The 25946-nt window shown below is 44.3% G+C and overlaps 2 protein-coding genes across 3 annotated transcripts in view; one reads left to right on the top strand and one right to left on the bottom strand.

The window, feature by feature from the left end:
- The window catches only part of LOC129865871 (ankyrin-2-like), a 322666-nt gene extending 314729 nt beyond the window's left edge, over window positions 1–7937 (bottom strand). For both annotated transcript variants that reach the window (XM_055938930.1, XM_055938931.1), the window contains exon 1: window positions 7439–7937. In XM_055938930.1, coding sequence (XP_055794905.1) covers window positions 7439–7531 — 93 coding nt within the window. In that variant the 5' untranslated portion in view covers window positions 7532–7937. The remainder of the gene's footprint in view (window positions 1–7438) is intronic.
- An 11951-nt stretch (window positions 7938–19888) lies between these two features.
- Window positions 19889–24523, top strand: znf16l (zinc finger protein 16 like). The gene is made up of 3 exons (XM_055938927.1): window positions 19889–20809; window positions 21056–21274; window positions 21515–24523. The coding sequence occupies exons 1-3, from the start codon at window positions 19921–19923 to the stop codon at window positions 22216–22218; spliced, it is 1812 nt and encodes a 603-aa protein (XP_055794902.1). The 5' UTR covers window positions 19889–19920; the 3' UTR covers window positions 22219–24523.
- The last annotated feature ends 1423 nt before the right edge of the window (window positions 24524–25946 follow it).

Below are 25946 nucleotides of genomic sequence, written 5' to 3'. Positions count from 1 at the left end.
TCACAAGGCGCTACAGAGAGGGGTGCGGACAGCCCAGTACATCACTGCTTGGTATGGCAACTGCACCGCCCTCGATCACAAGGCGCTACAGAGAGGGGTGCGGACAGCCCAGTACATCACTGCTTGGTATGGCAACTGCACCGCCCTCGATCACAAGGCGCTACAGAGAGGGGTGCGGACAGCCCAGTACATCACTGCTTGGTATGGCAACTGCACCGCCCTCGATCACAAGGCGCTACAGAGAGGGGTGCGGACAGCCCAGTACATCACTGCTTGGTATGGCAACTGCACCGCCCTCGATCACAAGGCGCTACAGAGAGGGGTGCGGACAGCCCAGTACATCACTGCTTGGTATGGCAACTGCACCGCCCTCGATCACAAGGCGCTACAGAGAGGGGTGCGGACAGCCCAGTACATCACTGCTTGGTATGGCAACTGCACCGCCCTCGATCACAAGGCGCTACAGAGAGGGGTGCGGACAGCCCAGTACATCACTGCTTGGTATGGCAACTGCACCGCCCTCGATCACAAGGCGCTACAGAGAGGGGTGTGGACAGCCCAGTACATCACTGGGCCTGAGCTCCCTGCCATCCAGGACCTCTATATCAGGCGTGTGAAAGGAAGGCGCAGAAATTTGTTAAAGACTCCAGCCACCCAAGCCATAGACTGTTCTCTGCTTCCGCGCGGCAAGTGGTTCCGGAGTCTAACACCAACAGGCTTCTGAACAACTTCTATCCCCAAGCCATAAGACTGCCATATATCTAACAAAATGGCTACACGGACTATGCACATTCACACAAGACACATTCATACTGACGCCACGCACACACACTCACATAAAATCAGCACATAACCTTTCTCTATTTCTCGTGTTTCTTTTCTACTTTACTTTATTTAATCGTAAATGTACTACTGATATTGATTACTGCATTGATGGGAAAAGAGCTAACAAGAAAGAAAAAAAATCACTGTACTTGTACACGTGACAATAAATCTTGAAACTTGAAAGAGAACGTCTGTGATCTAAATTAGGTTATGGCATATATCGATTTCCCAATGAGGATGAGGGAGTGAAACACCGATGCTATTTACTGTTCTCTCAGTTGAGTTTTGGGCAAATGGATTTCATGCAAATACAGCTAATGTTCCATAGCTTATTCCCGGTTATGTATTTATTACATCGTGATTCATGGGGAGAAATATAAAATCAGGATTTGTATTTCTTTTTCACATGGCAGACTATGTGGATGTCATGGGTAGAGACTGTGGAGGTGGGACATAGAGACCATGCTGTTCTCTTGTATCCCTGGTGGCAGCAGGTAACTGGTGGTGGGATCTGCTTTCTGCTAAAAGCCTAAATCGACTCAGAGATTTCAATGACATCATTACAAAAGTCATTGAGATGAATCCTATTGTCAGATTCAGGCGGAGGCTATGGCCTTTACTGGACTCTCGCTCTCCTTCCCCTCCTCCATCACTTCTCTCTCCTTTCTCTCCGGCCCTCCTTATCAATCATTAAGGCCTTTCTCTTCCTCCTCCTTATTCTCCTCATCAATCTCTATTTGTCAATTAACGACTGAGGAAATAGAATCAGATCGGCTGCTATGGCGACCTCTGCAAAACAACTGTCTTGTTTTCTACAATAACTGATCCAACATTACCAATACAATATCATCACACTCATCAGAAGATATCTATGTTGCTCTCGCCCCCTCACCCTTGACTCTTTCTTTCCCTTTTTCTTTCTTTCTTTCTTTCTTTCTTTCTTTCCCTTTCTCTCTCTCAAAGTCTCTCTCTCTGTCTCGCTCTCTCTCACACACACACACACACACACACACACATGCATCTCACATGAACGCACACACACACACACACACACACACACACACACACACACACACACACACATGCATTCACACACACGTCACACATGTCACCGTTTCCATTGCCAGTACTGATTTTGTCACAATCTGACCATAACTGAGCAGGAAAGAGTGGCAGATGTCCTCACCAGGACCAGATCTGGTGATAAACTGCCTTTTACCTCACACTTCCGCCCTCCCCATCGCCTGTCAGACAATCCTATTCATAATGTTAAACACCATGCCATAGGGGACCTGAGTGTAGGTATACCCATTACAATACAGTAATAACAACAGGCTTATTGTATTTCTACATGGGTCGAACTATAGGCTCTGTCCCTTTGGGGCCAAAGCCCACAGAAGATGCTGCCCTGTAGGAATACTAGTCATTTCTGAAATGAGTGAAGCAGATAGCATAGCAGTGAGTGAAAGTGTGAGTGCATGTGTGTGTGTGTGTGTGTGTATGTTTGCATGTATGGTGCATGTGTGTGGTTCTGAGTGTGTATGTTGCTTGTGAGTGTATGGACGTGCATGCGTCCATGTGCGTGTGTGCTTGTGTGTGTGCCATATTCTCGAGAGACTGCTTTGCCAAACAATCTGCTACCATGGTGCAGGACAACTGTGCATGTCCCCTGGATGACACTGTGCCAGCTCTCTCTCTCTCTCTATCTCTCTCTCTCTCTCTGTGAGCACCAGCAGCAAACTGTGCTATGTAGCATGCAGCCTCACACAGACCTAACGATGGAACACAGAGATGCTTAATCCTTAGTGATTTTGTGTCATGTTTGTACGCAATATCCTATTTTTAAAATATCTTCAATAACCACACCTATAAGCAGCAATTAGCTTGTACAGGGAAAGCCAAGAGTTTCGTTGTTAATTTCCTTGGATAGAATACAGGCCCACTGAACTGAAATTGTGATTTAATAGTCGGATCGATCAATGGGCTTGTTTTGTTTTTATTGTTGTCATGCATGTCATTTAACAATAAAGTACCTTTAAAATATCCGCTGTTAAAATGAAGTGCTTAGTAACACCAAAACTAGTGGCAATTGAGCCGCCACCAACTTGAAGGAGACAAAACCTTAACTTTGCTGGAGTGCTGAAACACATCATCCTGAGATGTTTTGAAACATGACATGGTGTGTTGTAACACCACTTAATCAACTGTTGTGCAACACCTTGCCAGGGACTGATTGAGTCCTGTTTGGTGCAGAATTAGATCCCTTTGTCTGGTGTCTTAATGGTTAACATTGGTTTATGTAGTTGATCATTTTTCATTTAATACAGTATCAGCAGGTATTGTCAAGGACAGTGTTCAAACCACCAGCACTAACCGAGGTTGAACTGCAAGAACTCAGGATTCTGCACTTGCTTCTTCCGTTCAAAGTCATGTGGGAATGGGTGCTGTCCTCACTGAACGTCAATTCGCCTGACGGTTTAGATATGCGTTCCTCATGATCCATTACACCTCATGTCTCACTGGACTTAATACTAATATAGAAATATACATTTCTTTCTTCAAACATGTATACAGCATTGTGTGAAAGAATCAAAAAGTCTAAAAATTAATTACCCACAATCCTCTAAAAACAGAGTCATGTGGCAAGCTATGAAATGCAAGGGGATTAAAACCAAAGACTTACAATGAGTTCAATCACTTAATATTCTCTCTCTTTGATTATCATGAAAGATACTTACAGTTGAAGTCGGAAGTTTGCATACACCTTAGCCAAATACGTTTAAACTCAGTTTTTCACAATTCCTGACATTAATTCCTAGTAAACATTCCCTGTCTCAGGTCAGTTAGGATCACCACTTTAATTTTAAGAATGTGAAATGTCAGAATAGTAGGAGAGAATGATTTATTTCAGCTTTTATTTCTTTCATCACATTCCCAGTGGGTCAGAAGTTTACATCCACTCAATTAGTATTTGGTAACATTGCCTTTAAATTGTTTAACTTGGTTCAAATGTATCGGGTAGCCTTCCACAAGCTTCCCACAATAAATTGGGTGAATTTTGGCCCATTTCTCCTGACAGACCTGGTGTAACTGAGTCAGGTTTGTAGGCCTTGCTCACACATGCTTTTTCAGTTCTGCCTACAAAGTTTCTATGGGATTGAGGTCAGGGCTTTGTGATGGCCACTCCAGTACCTTGACTTTGTTGTCCTTAAGCCATTTTGTCACAACTTTGGAAGTATGCTTGGGGTCATTGTCCATTTGGAAGACCCATTTGCGACAAAGATTTAACTTCCTGACTGATGTATTGAGATGTTGCTTCAATATATCCATATAATTTTCCTCAATTGAGGCCATCTATTTTGTGAAGTGCACCAGTCCCTCCTGCAGCAAAGCACCCCCACAACATGATGCTGACACCCCCGTGCTTCATGGTTGGGATGGTATTCTTCGGCTTGTAAGCATCCCCCTTTTTCCTCCAAACATAACGATGGTCAATATGGCCAAACAGTTCTATTTTTGTTTCATCAGACCAGAGGATATTTCTCCAAAAAGTATGATCTTTGTCCCCATGTGCAGTTGCAAACCGTAGTCTGGCTTTTTTATGGTGGTTTTGGAGCAGTGGCTTCTTCCTTGCTGAGCGGTCTTACAGGTTATGTCGATATAGGACTCGTTTTAATGTGGACATAGATACTTTGTACCGGTTTCCCGCAGCATCTTCACAAGGTCCTTTGCTGTTGTTCTGGGATTTATTTGCACTTTTCGCACCAAAGTACGTTCATCTCTAAGAGACAGAACGCGTCTCCATCCTGAGCGGTATGACGGCTGTGTGGTCCCATGGTGTTTATACTTGCGTACTATTGTTTGTACAGATGAACATGGTACCTTCAGGCATTTGGAAATTGCTCCCAAGGATGAACCAGACTTGTGGAGGTCTACAATTTTTTTCATGAGGTCTTGGCTGATTTATTTTGATTTTCCCATGATGTCAAGCAAAGAGGCACTGAGTTTGAAGGTAGGCCTTGAAATAAATCCACAGGTACACCTCCAATTGACTCAAATTATGTCAATTAGCCAATCAGCCAATTTTCTGGAATTTTCCAAGCTGTTTGAAGGCACAGTCAACATAGTGTATGTAAACTTCTGACCCACTGGAATTGAGATACAGTGAATTATAAATTAAATAATCTGCCTGTAAACAATTGTTGGAAAAATGACTTGTGTCATTCACAAAGTAGATGTACTAACCGACTTGCCAAAACTATAGTTTGTTAACAAGAAATTTGTGGAGTGGTAGAAAAAATATTTTTACTGACTCCAACCTAAGTGTATGTAAACTTTCGACTTCAACTGTATATTTTGAGCAACATATTAAGTTGAATTTATTCTTATATTATTTTGAAATTAAATTAACAAATCATTGAAAGGATTTACATTAATAAATATTGAAAAATATTTTGACACTTTATTGAGACAGTAAAATTCCAATGAAATGTATCATCTTACTGCCCCTCCTGTTTCTAATCTGTCTAAATAAAGCATTGAAAAAATAAAGGTGGAATTCCACAAAAAAATATTCTCCATTGGCCCTTATCATCAATCAATATTTAGGCTATAAACCTTTTGCATTTATAAACCATTGATTGTATGAGAAACACAGTTTTTATGTTTTGATGCTGCCTTTTCCATGCATTTGAAAACCCCAAAAGTATTTTCACAACAATCTCTTAAAGACACCAATATTCAGGTTGAAGAACCAACTTTGGGTGTTTTAGAATACTTTATATTTTAAACCACATTCTGAGTATTAAAACATTTACATTGGGTTTACATTCAAAACACCCTCCAAACACCAGATCTCAGCTTAGATGCAAAACTTTTCATGGTTTTATTACACAAGTATGGTGTTTTGAGTCTTTCTATTTTTAGTGTTGTTCTACATAGCAGACAATGTCAAAAGACAACTAACACCCGCCCAGCCCTCAGCACAAAACTCTTCCTCACATGGAAAGTGACATTAATTGTTCATGCCATGGCTGCTTTAACACAACCGCCCCAATTTAGCAGGCATGTAAACATTCACATGCTCCAGAACTTTTGTATAATTTCAGCCAGTAGTTTTGAAAGTGGTGCTCACAGCTCTGACACACACACTTACCCCATCAGACATGCCACCAGGGGTCTTTCCACAGTCCCCAAATCCAGAACAAATTCAAAAAAGCACACAGTATTATATAGAGCCGTTATTGCTTGGAACCTTTCATCTCATATTGCTGAAATGAACAGCAAACCTGGTTTCAAAGAAACAGATAAAGCAACACCTCACAGCACAACGCCTCTCCCCTATTTGACCTAGATAGTTTGTATATATGCATTGATATGTAGGCTACAGTATGTGTGCCGTTTTTAAATGTATGTAGTTCTGTCCTTGAGCTGTTCATGTCTATTAATGTTCTATATTATGTCATGTTTCATGTTCTGTGCGGACCCCAGGAAGAGTAGCTGAGGCTTTCGCAACAGCTAATGGGGATCCTTGTAGTGTACTACACCATCCATTTCTTATGATATGTTGTGAATCCAATTTGTACAATATGTTAGGAATGTGTTGTGCTCGAGAGCAGAAACACAGGCTCTACAATGTGCTGGGCTACCTAGTTGCAAAACCGGTGACTGCCGTGCAAAAGAAAAAAAGGTCGTTATTATAGGCTACATCTAAAGAGGAGATGCAAATAAGAGTCAATGCCAATTGGTTTGCATGAAATAGCAAGGGCTAGCGTGATAAGCTTTAGGCTTGACATTCATGCATCGCTCTCACTCAGCAAAATAACGGCTACAGGACATCATAGAAAAATGCCAGCAGCCCATCTTTAAAACCAGTGACTGTGACATGACAACACACCTGTTTATTTAAGTAATACGGCCCGAGGGGGTGTGGTACATGGCCAATATACCACAAACCCCTGAGGTACCTTATTGCTATTATAAACGGGTTACCAACGTAATTAAAGCGGTAAAAAAATACATGTTTTGTCATACCCGTGGTATATGGTCTGATATACCACGCTCTCAGCCAATCAGCATTCAGGGCTCAAACCACCCTGTTTATAATAGACTGAGGCGTAAACAAATTCACCGTCCAAATATCAACTGTAAAGTCAACTGTAAACAACAAGGCACACTGTCCTTAGAAAGCATGCATTTTGGATCGTTAATCTGTCTGTTTTGGATGTGATGAATCTTCAATGAAATGCATAGGCTAGATTACTTCCCACTGGCAAAAACTGGTTGAATCAACGTTGTTTCCACGTCATTTCAACCAAAAACATCTATGCGGTGATGTTGAATCAAGTGGAAAACTCATTGGATTTTCAAAAAGTAATCAAGGGCATTTGTATTTTTTTAACCTACATTTTCATCTAAATCCTAAATAAGTGAAATTTTGCGGGGATTTCACGGTGAATTCACAATAGTTGACAGCTCAACTAAATGTAAATCAAAACTAGACGTTGAACTGACTGACGTCTTTTCCCAGTAGGTTGCAACGTCCATAATAATAGAAATTCACAAAGTACACTACAATGTAGAGCCAAGTCGATAGTAAATGTATCCAACCCACCTGATGAGCAGTGGTGGGCGCTTCATTCGCAGTGGGCGACGGTGTCGAACCTTCCATCGATACTGGAGTGATTGGGATTGGAGAAGCAGCCATGATCCAGTCTCCTTCACAACCCGTTCGCGCTGTCACTTTTCCCGGGTCTCTTTACCATTCGGTCCCAGCGCAGCGGTGGAGACCGTGGCTGCACTGTCAACGTTCCAGACCGAACACACGGGTTTCTGTCTGGCCTCACAATCTAGATACGAACCCCAATACGTCCTATGGCTGTGCTTGCTTGTTGCGTGGAGTCAGTGCCAGTCCAGAATGACGTTTCCCGAAGTGTGAGTGTTGTGTGTTTGTGTTTATGTGCGCGTGCTGCAGCAGCACATTTCTGCCTCTCCAGCCACTGCCGCTATTTTGTCAGAGATGGTCTGTTTTTGTTTTGTTTCTGTCCCTCTCCCTCTCCCTCTCTCCTTCTCTCTTTCAATGCTGTTCTCCTGTGTCTCTGAAGAGGCTACAACGCTCGTGCACGCACAGTTCTGATGTGAGTGAGTGAGAATTGTTGGACTACAAGCTGTGACATATTTCAAAATTATATTCAGCTTGCTCTGTATGGACGTGGAATACACAAATCAACCCTTGATATTATTTTATGCAGTTGCATCAGGGCAAATGTTTTATGTAAACAAAACAAATCAAAAACAAGCAACCCACTTGGGAACACACACGGTGATTCCCGTTACCATGACGTTATTTCCACTTCATTTCAATGCAGTTAGTTGAACCAACGTGGAATAGACGTTGAATTGACATCTGTGACCAGGAAAACAAACGTGTGCTTTCTTAAACAATGAAACAGCACATAGAGCTTACTGCACACTTAATGCAACAAATATGATTCACTTGCGCTGACCTTTAATCCAAATCAATACATTTTGAGACTAACAGCGTTATTGGTATACTGCAGTCTCTAAGAAAGAGCTAGAATATAAACCAAAAAACGCTCTTAAACCTGTATGCGCTATGCTATTATTGAAAGATGTATTTTATGATTGGGTCTGTAGGGACTAAGGTGGGTTGTAACTCAAGGACAGCCTCAGCCTCTCCACCCACAATTTGTCCCATGGGACACTGATGGGGGTGTGTTCGGGATGGGGGTTGGGGTGGGGCTGGTGTCCCAGCTGGTGACAGTTTATTGGTCAGGGACTGAGTAATGAGTAGGGCTTCTTTACACTATTGATGACACAAACAAGGTCCAGGAGAGAAATTTGTGTAGTGTAATGAGACAGATCTAGATTCAAATCTCTCTTTAAGAGATGTCTAGGTAATGTGGGAGGGTCGTCATTATAAATAAGAATGTGTTCTTAACCGATTTGCCTATTTAAATAAAGGTTCAAGTAAAAAGTAAAAACAGCTCTTCCACACCACAGGTGCGTTCAGTTCGCTTGAACGTTTGCTACGTAGTGGAAAGGTTTGTACTGAACAACACGTTTCCCCAAAACGACTGATCCCGACCCAGCCCCAGTTTCCCGTTTTCTGGTTCCCGATTCCTGTTTCTCTCAGGCCCACAGTGCCAGCACCAACCCCTGGTTTTGCAGCCCTGGTACCAGCAGGATTTCCAACCCGGACCCAACACCAACCCAGGTTTATCCCAGTCCTAGCCCCAACACCAGCATCAACCCTGGACACAGCACCGACCAACCACAACTGCCTGCTCAGACCCAACCCCTTCCCCTCCCCCAACACAAACACACAAACACACTGTCAACCGCCCCACCAGACTAACCAAGACTGATTGGCTGACTGGCTGACAAAATTGATGGACTGATGATTGTTACATGTTATTTGAACAAATGCATTTCATGTTTTTTGCTTAATTTGTTTTGAAATTTTTACATGTAATGAATTTTGGAAAAACCAAATGAATTGACGTTTCCCCAAAACGTTCTTGTACATTCTTGAACAGACTGAGGTGCAGTATGTTTGTTAAAATATCCACACATTTTGTGAATCATTGCATTAATCAAGTGTGCAACATGGTTTAGATGAGAAGCTCCTGTATAGTTTGAATTTCTATCCTTATTTTCTTTGTCTATATACTATGGTATTTATGGTATGTTTATAGCTGCACATTTGCTGCATCAGAGAGGAAGAGAGGGTTTAGGCCACTCAAAATCAGTCCACGAAAATAAGACCACAAAGTGAGGATTTTTTTTGTATGGAGGTCAATGAGAGTGTCGAATTTGGTCAACAAAATGTTTTATAGCTAATTTGCTACGTCGCTTCGCAATGGTTAGGTTGTTACGAATGCACTCATATAAATGGCCGCACGTGGCATTTCAGCAACAACAACAAAAAAGACTATCGGTGTTGTGCCTGTTGTTCACACTCGTATCTGCCCTTTCATTGGCTAGAATGGCCCCACCTGATCTCGCTTCCTCCCACCTGCTTTCAATCTTTGAGGACATGTATTTCCATTCTTAGAGCGGTCACTCGATTATCTTGTCAATATAATAGACACTCTTTGGCTGCATTCATAACCAGTTGGATGCATGCACATGCTTTGAACTCATTGAGAAACCCCAATTGGCTAATAGCACAGGAGGTTGGTGGCACCTTAATTGGGGAGGACGGCACGTGGTAATGGCTGGAGAGCGGAATAAGTGGAAAGGTATCAACAACATGGTTTCCATGTGTTTGATGCCATTCCATTTGCGCCGTTATTATGAGCCGTCCTCTCAGCAGCCTCCACTGGCTAACAGCCAACAAGCTGCGATAACCATAAACTAAATGTACAGCTATCATGCTTGTAAACAAATGATAGAGTTTTAAAAAAGGAATAGATTGATTTTGATAAATAATGTTTTGTTGTTACATTTAACTGCCAAAAATGCTGTTATCTAGGTCATTTCCTTAATAGGTGGGAGTAGTCGGAGCTCTGGGATGATAGACGAGTGTCCCACCAGTTTGAAGGCCATTCGAGGGGATTTTTCCTAGTCGTATGTGGTAAATTCCCCCTTCCCACTTGGTTATGAATGCAGTGAAGCAGGTATATACAGTACCAGTCAAAGGTTTGGACGCACCTACTCATTCCAGGGTTTTTCTTTATTTTTTACTATTTTCTGCATTGTAGAATAATAGTGAAAACATCACAACTATGAAATAACACATATGGAATCATGTAGTAAACAAAAAACTGTTAAACAAATCAAAATAAATTTTCGATTTTATATTCTTTAAAGAGCCACCCTTTGCCTTGATGACAGCTTTGCATACTGTTGGCATTCTCTCAACCAGCTCCATGAGGTAGTCACCTGGAATGCATTTCAATTAACAGGTGTGCCTTGTTAAAAGTTCATTTGTGGAATTTCTTTCCTTCTTTATGCGTTTGAGCCAATCAGTTGTGTTGTGACAAGGTAGGGGTGACATACAGAAGATAGCCCTATTTGGTAAAATACTAAGTCCATATTATGGCAAGTAAAACTCAAATAAGCAAAGAGAAAGAACAGTCCATTATTACTTTATGGCATGAAGGTCAGTCAATGCGAAACATTTTTTCAAGTGCAGTTGCAAAAACCTTCAAGCGCTATGATGAAACTGTCTCTCATGAGGACTGCCACAGGAAAGGAAGACCCAGAGTTACCTCTGCTGCAGAGGATAAGTTCATTAGAGTGACCAGCCTCAGACATTGCAGACCAAATAAATGCTTCACAGAGTTCAAGTAACAGACACATCTCAACATCAACTGTTCAGAGGAGACTGTGTGAATCAGGCCTTCATGGTCGAATTGCAGCAAAGAAACTTGCTTGGGCCAATAAACACGAGGAATGGACATTAGACCAATGGAAATCTGTCCTTTGGTCTGATGAGTCCAAATGTGAGATTTTTGGTTCCAACCGCAGTGTCTTTGTGAAACGCAGAGTAGGTAAACGGATGATCTCCGCATGTGTGGTTTATTGTGAAGCATGGAGAAGGAGGTGTGATGATGTGAGGGTGCTTTGCTGGTGACACTGTCTGTGACTTATTTATAATTCAAGAGACACTTAACCAACATGGCTATCACAGCATTCTGCAGCGATACACCATCCTAGCTGGTTTGCGCTTAGTGGGACTATCATTTGTTTTCCAACAGGACAATGACCCAACACACCTCCAGGCTGTGTACGGGCTTTTTGACCAAGAAGGAGAGTGATGGAGTGCTGCATCAGATGACCTGGCTTCCACAATGACACAACCTCAACCGAAATGAGATGGTTTGGAATGAGTTGGACCGCAGAGTGAAGGAAAAGCAGCAAACAAGTGCTCGGCATATGTGGGAACTCCTTCAAGACTGGTTGAGAGAATGCCAAGAGTGTGCAAAGCTGTCATCAAGGCAAAGGGTCGCTACTTTGAAGAATGTAAAATATATTTTAGATTCATTTAACACTTTTTTTTTTTACAACATGATTCCATATGTGTTATTTCATAGTTTTTATGTCTTCACTATTATAATACAATGTAGAAAATAGTACAAATAAAGAAAAACCCTTGAATGAGTAGGTGTCCCCAAACTTTTGACCGGTACTGTATATGTATGGCTTTGACCACACCACATCCAAGGCTAGTGTAAACATAAACAATTCAAATCTGATGTTGAAGAGAACTAGATCTCACTAGACACATTTTATTCATGTAAATCCACCCATTGATAAGCCCCTCTCTCCTTCACCTCTGTGAAAGTGTCAGAGACAGGGGGACGGGTGGTAGCCTAACCCTATAGTCTGGGACAGGACGACCAGCCTCCACCCAAACATAGAGGAGAGGGAGAGATGACTCTTCTCCTATCACCGGTAATGGAGACAGATGGATATATAGATTATGTGTGTTGTACAGGAGCTGAGGGCGATAGGCTACAGCATCTCTGATACCCTCGCTTTGTGCGCAGGGGCATTGTCAGGAAAGGGCCTTCCCCAAACTGTTGCCTCAAATTTGGAAGCACACAATCGTTGAATGCCATTTTATGTTGTAGAGTTAAGATTTCCCTTCACTAAGGGGAACTAAGGGGCCTAGCCCAAACCATGAAAAACAGCCCCAGACCATTATTCCTCCTCCACCAAATGTGTCATCCAATGACGGTGCCATGTTGAAAGTCACTGACCCCGTCAGTAAAGGGCATTCTACTGCCAATGTTTGTCTATGGAGATTGCATCGCTGAGTTTTGTATATTTAGTGTATGTCCTCCCCATCCCTAATATCCAATTCCAAAGCTGCTACAGATGTACGCTCTTAATTCGAAATGCAGGAAATGTAAAAACTTTAGTGTATTTTAGGTTGAAAAGGTTTCTGAAGTTTGTAATTGCCATTGTGAAATTTCAGACTTGATTTTCCCTTACGAAAAGATATCAACCCATACAAAAATGTTAATTATTTATAATCCACATAAAAATTCACATTTCTTGTTCCTACAGGATTATTTTCCTGATGTAGCAAACTGGCTCAAATTAAGATCCTACATCTGTAGCTACTCCCTACTGTGCTGGCTGGACGTTGTCCAGATTGATGTGCTCATTACAGCACTATGTCAGAATTACATTTGGGGCTATTATACCCATGCGAATATGATCGAATCACCGAGGTGGGATCGTGGAAGGTCACGACTGGGCGTAATGCGAACTGCCATGGTAACGCTGAATGTTTTCTTTCTGAGTTATGGTACTTCTATGGCCATCGCATTACTGTTGATGTGGAGGAGTATGCAATGTCCAGTCCCAACTCTGTTTTGCTACTCATGCCATCAGGGACAAGTAGGAGGGTGGTACCCCAGCTTTACCACAGATCTAGGATCAGCATACCCTAACCCGAATCCTAACCTTAACCACATTATCTGATTCTGTATCAGTGGTTAGAGGCAACTTCTACTTAATCCCCTCTGTGGTGCATTAGGACCTATGGGCAGAACCTGATTGGATTATTGGCCCAGTGGGCGGGGTCGGATGTTGTAAAGGGACAGGAGAGATAATTGAAAGAGGATTATCTAATATTCTAGGAAGCAGGAAGAGAAGAGTGGCTCCTGAGTGGTGCAGCGGTATAAGGCACTGTGTCTCAGTGCTAGAAGCGTCACAACAGACCCTGGCTCGATTTCAGGCTGTATCACAACCGGCCATGATTGGGAGTCCCATAGGGAAGCACACAATTGGCCCAGTGTCATTAGGGTTAGGCCGTGGTAGGCCGTCGTTGTAAATAAGAATTTGTTATTAAATGTCTTGCCTAGTTAAAGAAAGGTTAGATATATAAAAGAAACCAGAGAACGGAAGACATAAACCTTGTTAACCTGAAAGTGAGATGTTTCTGTATTCATGAGAGATACAGTATATCAGAGCCAATGAATCCTTATTGACTAGACGGACACCTCTCAGCCCTTATTCACTGAAATGCTGTGAGACTTGAGCAGAAAACCATTAGCTAACATACTGTATGTCGTCCATTGGACGGTACCCATCCCCTATAGAATCTAAATGTTCATCACAGGACATCCATGTCATATATCTGGGCAGAGAGAGACAGGGTATATTTTTACATAGTGGTTGGTTGGAATGACTCAGTTCACCTGTCAGTGAGCGTCACACTGAGGTGCCCTCTCAGCCAGAAGAACCTCGATGGGCCTGGGGATAGAGAGGAGAGGATAGAGAGGGTGTGTGTGTGTCACTTTGTGTGTGTGTGTGTGTGTGTGTGTGTGTGTGTGTGTGTGTGTGTGTGTGTGTGTGTGTGTGTGTGTGTGTGTGTGTGTGTGTGTGTGTGTGTGTGTGTGTGTGTGTGTGTTCGCTTTTGCACTTGTGGATTCCAATACAAACGTCATTGACGAGTCATCTGATTTGAATGTGACTGAAGTGGGTCTGGTTTTGTGGACACTTGGAAGTGGGGGCTTGAAAGTGGAGAATATTTACCTAATGCCCATTGCCAGTGGGCAGAATCACCTGTAACCTCTGTAGAGTCACTACTGACCTGCTGTCTGAATGAATTAGACTTATACCAACATTAATTCTGTACAAATAGTTACATAGCCCAATGCTAGAGTATAGAAAATGGCTGAATGGAATCTAATGAAAAAGGAGCCTCACTGATTAAGGTCATGAGGTGGATGCCCTTTGACCTTTGATCAGTGATACAGATGTGGCCCATCTATGAGAGAGCAATAGAGCGGAGGGGAAGAAAGCAAAACATATTTTGTCAAGTGTGCTGAGATTTAAGAGAGGAAAGGGAGAGAACATTACAATTTGGTCCCCATCTTTCAACATGTATTTCTGCCCATCATGACGTGAGCCATCAATCAACAGTTGTATTGAGAGTTGTATTTTTCCAGTGCTTTGCATGCTATTAGTGAGAGATGGTGATTCAAAATGCTTAACAGGACAAAGTATTATCTGTAATCTGGTAGGCTCACTGAGAGTTACACACACACACACACACACACACACACACACACACACACACACACACACACACACACACACACACACACACACACACACAGCAGAGAGAGATACAACCCCTTCCATTAGAGAGGAAGTACACAGCGCATCACTTCCACGTTTTCCATCACAACACAGGTTACCAGGCGGTTCCCAGACTCTCGACACAGGAAGAACACCCCTCACAACAACACAGCCTGGATGGAACAACAGTGTGCTATTCATCATATGTTTTGGATGGAGAGGAGTTGGGTCATATATGGTATATGGTAATAATGTGTAACTATCTCACCACTTTCATGAGGAAAATGTATTCTGGAAATAGAAACAGAAATGGTTTGTATTTGTTCAAGCAATACTATAAGAATTGGTTCATACCAGGTAGAAACACTTAATGTTCTGCTTGAATACTATGTCATTGCAGGGAACATTGTAACAGCAACTAGAGAGACTGCACCAACTCTCTTCAGAAGTGTGGAAACGTACAAGTCAGTGATGATCTGAAATACCACACCATTAAGACTTCTTGATTCCACAAGACTTGATTCCACATCGCTATGGCTACCTGCCATTATCTCACAGCCAGTGTGACAGTAAAACGTTTCAATTGGAGTGGAACTGACACTACTGTCTGATGTGTGCCTCTCTCCTCGTAGCCTCGGACAGAGGAGCACAGTGTGACTGAGGGAGCAGAGCAGTCCCCCATCAATGAACTTATGACGAACAAATGAATAACCGTGTGGTACATTGCATTAACCCTGCTACTAATGCACTGAGCATTTGATGCACCTTTCTCATTTTAACAATGTGCATATAAATGATAAATTAACCAAGTCCAGCAATTATTTGTCTGACTTGTGTATTTTTTCCCTCTTCATGTTGAGTTATGTGCTGTCCATAACAGCAGCACTTGAACGTATGCAGTAGGGTAAGATTTACCACAGGCTTTTGTAACATGACTAGGTTGTCTTTATAAACGGCGCCACCTTTCAACACATGCTGGTACACAGTAGGTCTAAATGTAACAAACAGTCAATTTATGGAACGTCAGCACATACAGGACGTCATACATTTACATCTTTTAACAGAACCTCTTACACCTAGCAACTTACAGTAGTGAGTGCATACATTTTAATACTGGTCCCCCATGGGAAGTGAACCCACAACCTTGGCATTGCAAGCACCATGCTCTACCAACTAAGCTACACGGGACTGTGTGCTTTCTCCTCATTTGTCATTGTCCCAAATGGAATTCAACACATAATGTATCTTTTGTACAGTGTTATTATTTATAATGGCTTGAGATGCCAAGACAGTGGTTGTAAATTATAAATGTACTTTTTTTCTCTCACCTTTTTCCTAATGATTTATCAGCTAGTAGCTCTTCTCCTCTTTCCACAGAGGGTTCTACGTGGAACAAGAAAGGGTTCTACGTGGAACCAAAAAAGGTTCTCCCTGGAACCAAAAAGGGTTATCCTATGGGGACAGCTGAAGAACCCTTTTGGAACCCTTTGTTCTTAGAGTGTACCAGCCACTTGATGGTAACTGTACCACCCCTGATCATGTGACGCTTCCTTTCCAGTGTGTGTGAGGAATGTGTCCGTATGTTTTGTTTCTGGTTCAGACCCAGCTGCCATCACATTGGTGTCTATAAGAGATCCACCCCGTTAAGCAGACAGGAACTGACCATTTCTTTTCAATGGTAAACAGCCTGAGTGAAATATCTTAATTTATCCACCATCATTGGTTGACGTTAGGATTGTGTGTCACACTTACAGTGGCTAGCTGGGTGTAAAACTGTCCTCTCAGGGAGAATGTCACAGGACAGGAGCAGACTGGCCTGTCACTCACAGTGGACAGAGTCATCTTCTCTCTCCTTTCACAGTGGGACTGACTTTGACAGAGGACGTGTGTGGTTGTTCCTGTCACAGAACGGCGTCAAATCAGAATCACCCCATGACACACACACTCTCTCTCTCTTTCTCTCCCTCTCTCTCACTCTGTTGCTCTCTCTCGCCGACTGTGGCTATGTGCATTAGTCACTCAATATGTTAAATTGAGAGCCCTACAGTAATATCTCACTGAATATTTCAACTCAAAAACTCCAAGGTCAGCTTTATGTAAGCATACTTTGATTCATGAGTTGAAAGCACTGATCTATTTGATATGTAGAGGATTGATTCCGGTATTACAAACCCTCTCTCAAAGATATAGTTTTCCAGATGAGTGCTGTGCTTCCAGAATGTAACTACAACCAGGATATGAGTCACAATATCTTCTTTAGATCTTATTGGCTAAAACAAAGTGATGCAATTAACATCAATTACGTGTCATCCTTTCAATGGCACATCTCCACCCACAGATGCCCTGAGGAAAACCATTTGGATTAATTTTTGTTACATTATCAATGTACCAATCACATGTAGGCTATTGTAGGTTCTAAAGTGTCACTTATGTGATTGGATCAATACATTGCATTTCTCACTACGCTGTTTAGGATGCAATCTATAACCACAGAGTATCAGTCAAACCTTAACGAGACACTTCAGCGAATTAAATCTAATCACACTGATTTGTCATTCAGCATGATATCTAAATGTTTAACCCCCTGCTTTCCCAAAAGCTCCAAAATATCTGTTAGTCACTTCTTATCCTTAAAGGGATAGTTCACCCAAATTACAAAGTAACATACTGGTTTGGAGACAGTGGCCGGGTAAACAAAACCAAAGCATGAATTGCTGTCGTATCTTGTCAGTATCAGGTACCAAGGTAAGACCCAAGTGCAGACTGTGTGAAGTAACAATGTGTATTGTAACAGGTGTAACAACAAACGACAGGTTAAGGCAGACAGGGGTCAATAATAATAATCCGGAATAGAGGCCAAGGTACAGGACAGCAGGCAGGCTCAGGTCAGGCTGAGGTCAATAATCCAGAATAGAGGCCAAGGTACAGGACAGCAGGCAGGCTCAGGTCAGGCTGAGGTCAATAATCCAGAATAGAGGCCAAGGTACAGGACAGCAGGCAGGCTCAGGTCAGGCTGAGGTCAATAATCCAGAATAGAGGCCAAGGTACAGGACAGCAGGCAGGCTCAGGTCAGGCTGAGGTCAATAATCCAGAATAGAGGCCAAGGTACAGGACAGCAGGCAGGCTCAGGACAGGCAATGGTCAAAAACCAGGAGGATGAGAAACTGAAAAAGCAGGAGCTGAGACACAAACCACTGGTAGGCTTGAACAAACAATACAAACTGGCAACAGACAAACAGAAAACACAGGTATAAATACACAGGGGATAATGGGGAAGATGAGTGACACCTGGAGAGGGGTGGATACAATCACAAAGACAGGTGAAACAGATCAGGGCGTGACAGTCAGACTGTTTCTAGGGTAAGGAAAATAATATAATGTCAGACTGTTTCCAGGATAAGGAAACCAATATGTCATTTCGGTGAACTATCCCTGGTGTTCGCCGACGGTGCTGAAGTGAAAAACATAAACTCTTGAGTAAGAGATACTTAACAAGTTAACATATGAGTAGGTTTTATATACAGTATCTATTCCCGGTTTTTACCTGGCATTAGAGAAGCACGCACCAACTGTCGATGTCACCAGAATGGAGGAGGAGAGGCTAGCTCATTACCTTGCACGTTGGCCAACCTGTGAAATTCATGACTTCATTAATAGGCGTAAACAGACGGACAGCTTTTAAAAGTGCAACTCAATCTCAAACTCAGCAGGTGTAACAGTTGTAACTTTACGTCGTCCCCTCGCCCCGACCCAGGGACCTTCTGCACACATCAGCAACTGACACCCACGAAGCGTCGTTACCCATCGCTCCACAAAAGCCACGGCCCTTGCAGAGCAAGGGGCAACACTACTTAAGTCTCAGAGCAAGTGACGTAACTGATTGAAATGCTACTAGCGCGTACCCGCTAACTTGACTTAGCTATCCTTAGCTATCCATTTCACATCCGTTACACTCACCCCCCTTTCGACCTCCTCCTTTTCCGCAGCAACCAGTGATCCGGGTCAACAGCATCAATGTAACAGTATAACTTTAAACCGTCCCCTCGCCCCGACACGGGCGCGAACCAGGGACCTTCTGCACACATCAACAACGGTTGCCCACGAAGCATCGCTACCCATCGCTCCACAAAGGCCGCGGCCCTTGCAGAGCAAGGGGCAACACTACTTAAGTCTCAGAGCAAGTGACGTAACTGATTGAAATGCTACTAGCGCGCACCCGCTAACTAGCTAGCCATTTCACATCCGTTACACAGGCATATGCAAATATAAACCTGATCTGTCAATAACTGTATCTTAATAAGCATATTGCACTTCATATTGCTTTTCAGTGTGCACTCACTCATTGCACTATAGAACACATCTGAGAGTTTGATAAAGTGACAACTTCCAACTGCATCAGTACCATAAACCTATCTCGTTTAAACTGTGTAGGCCTTTAGCCAACCACCAGGCGATGTATGTGTATGTATTAGACCTCTCCTCACCTTTGCTTGGTGGCTAGTTCAGAGTGGTATTGGGGCAGGGGGGTGGGGTACTCTGACAAAGACCACCTGATATAGAATGACCTATATGCCTCCATAACTCCCTTTTATGGCATGGACAGTTACATAATATAATTATGTGGTAGATTAACCTAAATAACGTTTCTCACAGGAAGGACTAGTCTAGTATTAAGTCGTAGAATTTAGAGCGGCTGTGAAAGACTAATGGATTCAATTCAACATTGTGTGGCTATTTGGTCAATTCTGACCCCTGCTGCAGGCTCGAAGAAAATACAACAACAAAAGACTAACGCCTCGATCACACCAACAGTATTATTGCATTGTGGTACACCAGAAGCTGCCTTTACCTTGCAGCAACAGTTGCAGTGTGGTGCATACGTTGGATTTATCGAACGTATGCATCAAACTGTATGTCTGCATTGCTTGACAGAAATGGTTTGCACACAAATCCAGATGATGCTGCGTACCATTTTGCGCAATTGTACTGTCGGTGTGATCAAGGCCTAAAGCATGGTAGTTCGTGGAGTGTATGGAGGGTGGCGCTACTTCTCAAATCCACCACCCGTTTGCACGGAAATCTGCGCTTGAAACTCTACTCTGTGGCGCATTGCTGGATGTCTTTCAGCATCTTCAGAACACAGTAGCTAGCCTGTTAGCTAGAGCTTCCAAAGATATGAGCCGCAAAAGAAACCACCGTTTTACCGAAACAAGCCTTTCTCCCGACCCTCAAAACGCATTCATGGACACGCCGGTGTCTGCAGCGCGACCCGATGAAGATGTATTAGAATTCGAGCCCGACGAGGAGCTACTCTGCTCGGTGAGCGACATCACCGAACACCTTGGGAGAAACATAACAGTGGTGCTCGAGACGGCGTTGTCCGAAATCAGGAAAATGGTCAGCGTCAGGATACGGGTTCTGAAAATGGAGCTTCGGGAGAAAACGGACGAAATCGAAGTCTTAAAAACGAGACTAGAGGTGCAAATAGACGGTAGGGACCCGTATCCTGGAGGAATGACCACCGAGGTTTCATCTGTATTCAGGAAAGCAGACTTCCATTCAGGCAGCAAACACAACAACGACCACAAGAAAGCCAAACCAGCCATACCTGGCGTGAAGAAAGAAAACATCAATGCCATTTGCGACTATCTGATGAAAGATAAGAATTCACGGGGTGCTGAAACGGACAGTGACCCGAGCAATCCTTCGTCTGGTAGCGACAGGGACAGCCGCCACGACCCCCAGCCGCACTCCCTCAACCACCTGTGGTCGGACAGTGTCATCCCTGACGCGGGGCATGGGGACGGGGAATCGGACTCCGCCACGGATGACATATTTGACATGTCGCTACCGTCAGGAAGCAAGCGGATCCACGACTATGAGTGGATGACTGGGGTGGAGTACACGTCGGATTTGAAAGGTAACCTCATCAATAATTCACTGCACCAATTAATCACTAACCTTATCAATCACCCACTGTACCAATCAATCACTGCTAATATTAACATTGGCAATGGAGTAGGGGTGAACTTTGGAATTTATATGCTGATGTTATCCAGTCCTGCCACATTGCATGTGTGTGTTTCTATGTACAGGCTCTATAGAACCTCTGTACTTTTCTATAAATGGGCGTGATTAAACACAAACCATATGTTTGTTTTCTGAGGTATGAGGGAGCCTAAATCGGAGAGTGCCAAAACACCAGGTGAGGAAGATGATGAAGAGGGTGACGAGTCAAAAGAAGAAAGGAATGATGGATTGGAGCATCTCCCAGCCCCTCTCTCCCATGACACAAACAGCCCCAACTTTCCCCTGAACCCTCAAGGCTCTCCAGGAGGGGAGGGGGACAGTTCTTTGGAGGCCCATGTGGATCGACTAGAACCGGGTGAGAGAGGAGATAGATGTCCTAGTTGACACACGTAAACATTTGCATCCTATACATCGTACATTTTTGCTCTCTCATCATCGTCTTTCTTTGTGCGGTGCGTTTTGATGATGTAGTTATGCTGTGCAGCCTTCTGACCGATCCTTATTGTCTTTGGCTGCATGTTCCTATTGCACGCTGGGGACCTAGAGGACAGAATGCAATAACCATAATCATTACATGTGTCTAATCTGTTCACAGGTCAGCAGTTTACCTCCCACACATACCTCTGCCCACTGTGTGGAACCTTCTGCCCCGACTCCTTGTTCCTAGAGGAGCACCTCAAACTGATACACGGCGACACCACCGGCACCCACAGCGCCCTGCAGTCCACCTCCGTTGCTCCCCTCACTCTGGGAGAGGGTAGCAGTGACTCCAAGCGGGGGTTGGCGGGGCTTGAAGGAGGGAGCATTCCGGCTGGAGCTAGGGGGATGGGCCTAGCAAGCGGGGGAGGAGGAGTGACGAGGGAGAAGAAAGTGGAAGGGGGTTACGAGTGTGGAGATTGCGGCCGCCATTTCAACTACCTGGGCAACCTGCGGCAGCACCAGCGCATTCACACGGGGGAGAAGCCCTTCATATGCCCAGAGTGTGGGGAGAAGTTCCGGCACGCTGCCCGATTGAAGAGTCACCGGCTGGGGCACAACGGAGGCCAGAGCCCCTTCCCCTGCCCCCAGTGTGGGAAGGGCTTCCCGGTGCTCTCCGGCTTAAAGAGACACCAGCGGGTGCATACGGGGGAGAGTCCCTACGCGTGCCAGCAGTGTGGGCGCCGCTTCAAAGAGCTGGGTAACCTGTACACCCACCAGAGGATTCACAGTGGTGCCACGCCCTACTGCTGCCAGCAGTGTGGGAGGAGCTTCCGACACCTGGGCACCTACAAGAGCCACCGCTGCACCCCCACACAGTGACAGTGACAATCTACGCCTTTACCTTGAAGCTAGACTGGCTAACTGCTAAGTCTAGCCTAGCCATCACAGGAGCCTATTGATATGCTGTTAACTGAGGCAGGAACATTGTCTGAGTCTAAAGACAAGCCTCATATGGACTTAAAAGGGAGGGAGACAGTGCCATGATGAAGAAGAGGTCAAAGGGCATCCTGATGAAAGCCATGGCCTCGTTCAAATAGTACAAAACACATAATTCCCTCTTCGGCTCCCTTCCTTGAAGTAATCACTCATCTAATAATAATAATACTTTTAATTTATATAGCGCTTTTCATTACAAACAAGGATCTTCAAGTTGCTTTGAAAACAAATGTAGGGATCTGGCAGTTCCTGTTTGATCTTCCACAGCTTCAGATGTCTAGGCAGTTCAGAAAGGCAACCGGTAGCAGTAGTGTCGATGATACAGACAGAGAGAAACGTCAGTCAGATACTGGTAGACAGGCCCAGAGCTCTTCATCAGAGAGGGAGAAACGTCAGTCAGATACTGGTAGACAGGCCCAGAGCTCTTCATCAGAGAGGGAGACACGTCAGTCAGATACTGGTAGACAGGCCCAGAGCTCTTCATCAGAGAGTCAGGGAGAATCATCAGTCAGATACTGGTAGACAGGCCCAGAGCTCTTCATCAGAAAGGGAGAATCATCAGTCAGATACTGGTAGACAGGCCCAGAGCTCTTCATCAGAGAGGGAGAAACGTCAGTCAGATACTGGTAGACAGGCCCAGAGCTCTTCATCAGAAAGGGAGAATCATCAGTCAGATATTGGTAGACAGGCCCAGAGCTCTTCATCAGAGGAGGAGAAACGTCAGTCAGATACTGGTAGACAAGCCCAGAGCTCTTCATCGATCAATCAAATGTATTTATAAAGCCCTTTTTACATCAGCAAATGTCACAAAGTGCTTATACAGAAACCCAGCCTAAAACCCCAAACAGCATGCAATGCAGATGTAGAAGCAGGGTGGCTAGGAAAAACTCCCTAGAAAGTCAGGAACCTAGAGAGGAACCAGGCTCTTCTGGCTGTGCCGGTTGGAGATTATAAGAGTACATGGCCATTAAGACAAGATCGTTCTTCAAGATGTTCAATCGTTCATAGATGACCAGCAGGGTCAAATAATAATCACAGTGGTTATAGAGGGTGCAACAGATCAGCACCTCGGGAGTAAATGCCAGTTGGCTTTTCATAGCCGAGCATTCAGAGTAAGAGACAGCAGGTGCGAGAGAGGGAGTCAAAACAGCACGTCCGGGACAAGGTAGCACGTCCGGTGAATTCGTCAACAGCTGAAACTGGATCAGCAGCACGACTAGGTGGCCTAGGGACGGGAACAGCCAGGAGTCGTCAGCCCAGGTAGTCCTGAGGCATGGTGCTAGGGATCAGGTCCTCTGTGAGGGGAGAGAGAGAAAGAGGCACGTCGTCTCCTCTGTAAATAGCTAGGCTGGATCATCCACTGTCAAAGTGTAACACCCACCTGGGTGATGCTTCGGCGGCTATAAAAGCACCAGAAAAGACCAACTCACCTCAACAATAGTCTGGAACAGAGGTGAGTTTCTGCCATTCCCTCACACCGCAGTCCACATTAATATTTACAGAGCTCTCTGCCTAGGCGACCTCACGGCCCCATGGCAACCCCGGAACTCTGACATGTCAGGTCTGTGATTACTTCGAGGAAGGAAGAATGCATTTTAGTAGTATAGCCTTTTGGGAAGAGGACGCACACTAACAGAACAGTGTGACTGCTGCCACCATGTGGACGTTCTATGTTACTGCACAAATGAAGCTTCATGGTGACTCTGTCGAGGGCTGACTCACTTACCTAACCAATGACTTCTGTCCAGAGCAGATGAGTTGGCATTTTATAATTTGTAATAACTATGCTGTAACCTGTATTACTGACATTATATTCTTTACACGTTGTTGGTACGTCCACCTGCATGATGATGACATGTCATAAGTTTTTGTGAACTGATATCTGTAATCTACCCCTTTCAAATGAACCCCTCGGTTAACAGGCTAGTTATCTACAGAGGTTCAGAAAAACGTTCATTTCAAGGGCAAAGATATACCAGTAAATAATGACCCCTCTTTTCTCTATTCACTCTAGTTGTTTAGCTAAAAGCAGTCAGGTGTTTAGAGAGCAGGGACATGGAGGTTTCTGCATTATCATGCATTTACAAGACACTACCACAGTCATGTAAGCACACCGTTAACATAACATGGGGAATATTTCAATAATGCTATGCAAAGAACAATATTAAACATTCTAAAAGTTGTCTTATTTCTCTCTTTCTCGCTCTCTCTCTCTCTCTCTCTATATATATATATACACTGCTCAAAAAAATAAAGGGAACACTTAAAAAACACAATGTAACTCCAAGTCAATCACACTTCTGTGAAATCAAACTGTCCACTTAGGAAGCAACACTGATTGACAATAAATTTCACATGCTGTTGTGCAAATGGAATAGACAAAAGGTGTAAATTATAGGCAATTAGCAAGACACCCCCCAAAACAGGAGTGATTCTGCAGGTGGTGACCACAGACCACTTCTCAGTTCCTATGCTTCCTGGCTGATGTTTTGGTCACTTTTGAATCCTGGCGGTGCTCTCACTCTAGTGGTAGCATGAGACGGAGTCTACAACCCACACAAGTGGCTCAGGTAGTGCAGTTCATCCAGGATGGCACATCAACGCGAACTGTGGCAAAATTGTTTGCTGTGTCTGTCAGCGTAGTGTCCAGAGCATGCAGGCGCTGCCAGGAGACAGGCCAGTACATCAAGAGACGTGGAGGAGGCTGTAGGAGGGCAACAGCCCAGCAGCAGGACCGCTACCTCCGCCTTTGTGCAAGGAGGTGCACTGCCAGCGCCTGGCAAAATGACCTCCAGCAGGCCACAAATTTGCATGTGTCAGCATATGGTCTCACAAGGGGTCTGAGGATCTCATCTCGGTACCTAATGGCAGTCAGGCTACCTCTGGCGAGCACATGGAGGGCTGTGCGGCCCCACAAAGAAATGCCACCCCACACCATGACTGACCCATCGCCAAACCGGTCATGCTGGAGGATGTTGCAGGCAGCAGAACGTTCTCCACGGCGTCTCCAGACTCTGTCACATGTGCTCATGTGCTCAGTGTGAACCTGCTTTCATCTGTGAAGAGCACAGGGCGCCAGTGGCGAATTTGCCAATCTTGGTGTTCTCTGGCAAATGCCAAATGTCCTGCACGGTGTTGGGCTGTAAGCACAACCCCCACCTGTGGACGTCGGGCCCTCATACCACCCTCATGGAGTCTGTTTCTGACCGTTTGAGCAGACACATGCACATTTGTGGCCTGCTGGAGGTCATTTTGCAGGGCGCTGGCAGTGCACCTCCTTGCACAAAGGCGGAGGTAGCGGTCCTGCTGCTGGGTTGTTGCCCTCCTACGGCCTCCTCCACGTCTCCTGATGTACTGGCCTGTCTCCTGGTAGTACCTGCATGCTCTGGACACTACGCTGACAGACACAGCAAACAATTTTGCCACAGTTCGCGTTGATGTGCCATCCTGGATGAACTGCACTACCTGAGCCACTTGTGTGGGTTGTAGACTCCGTCTCATGCTACCACTAGGGTGAGAGCACCGCCAGCATTCAAAAGTGACCAAAACATCAGCCAGGAAGCATAGGAACTGAGAAGTGGTCTGTGGTCACCACCTGCAGAATCACTCCT

The sequence above is a fragment of the Salvelinus fontinalis genome, chromosome 11 (assembly GCF_029448725.1).
Source record: "Salvelinus fontinalis isolate EN_2023a chromosome 11, ASM2944872v1, whole genome shotgun sequence".
Taxonomy (NCBI): Eukaryota; Metazoa; Chordata; class Actinopteri; order Salmoniformes; family Salmonidae; genus Salvelinus; species Salvelinus fontinalis.
The sequence above is the reverse complement of the archived record's forward strand: the minus strand, read 5'-3'. Positions and strand labels throughout refer to the sequence as shown.

Bases quoted from the DNA above. Each gene is read 5' to 3' on its own strand.
- znf16l (XM_055938927.1), top strand. From the start codon at position 19,921: ATGGAGGGTGGCGCTACTTCTCAAATCCACCACCCGTTTGCACGGAAA. The intron at 20,810-21,055 runs GTAACCTCATCA...TTGTTTTCTGAG, and splicing joins GTACACGTCGGATTTGAAAG to GTATGAGGGAGCCTAAATCG. The intron at 21,275-21,514 runs GTGAGAGAGGAG...ATCTGTTCACAG, and splicing joins TGTGGATCGACTAGAACCGG to GTCAGCAGTTTACCTCCCAC.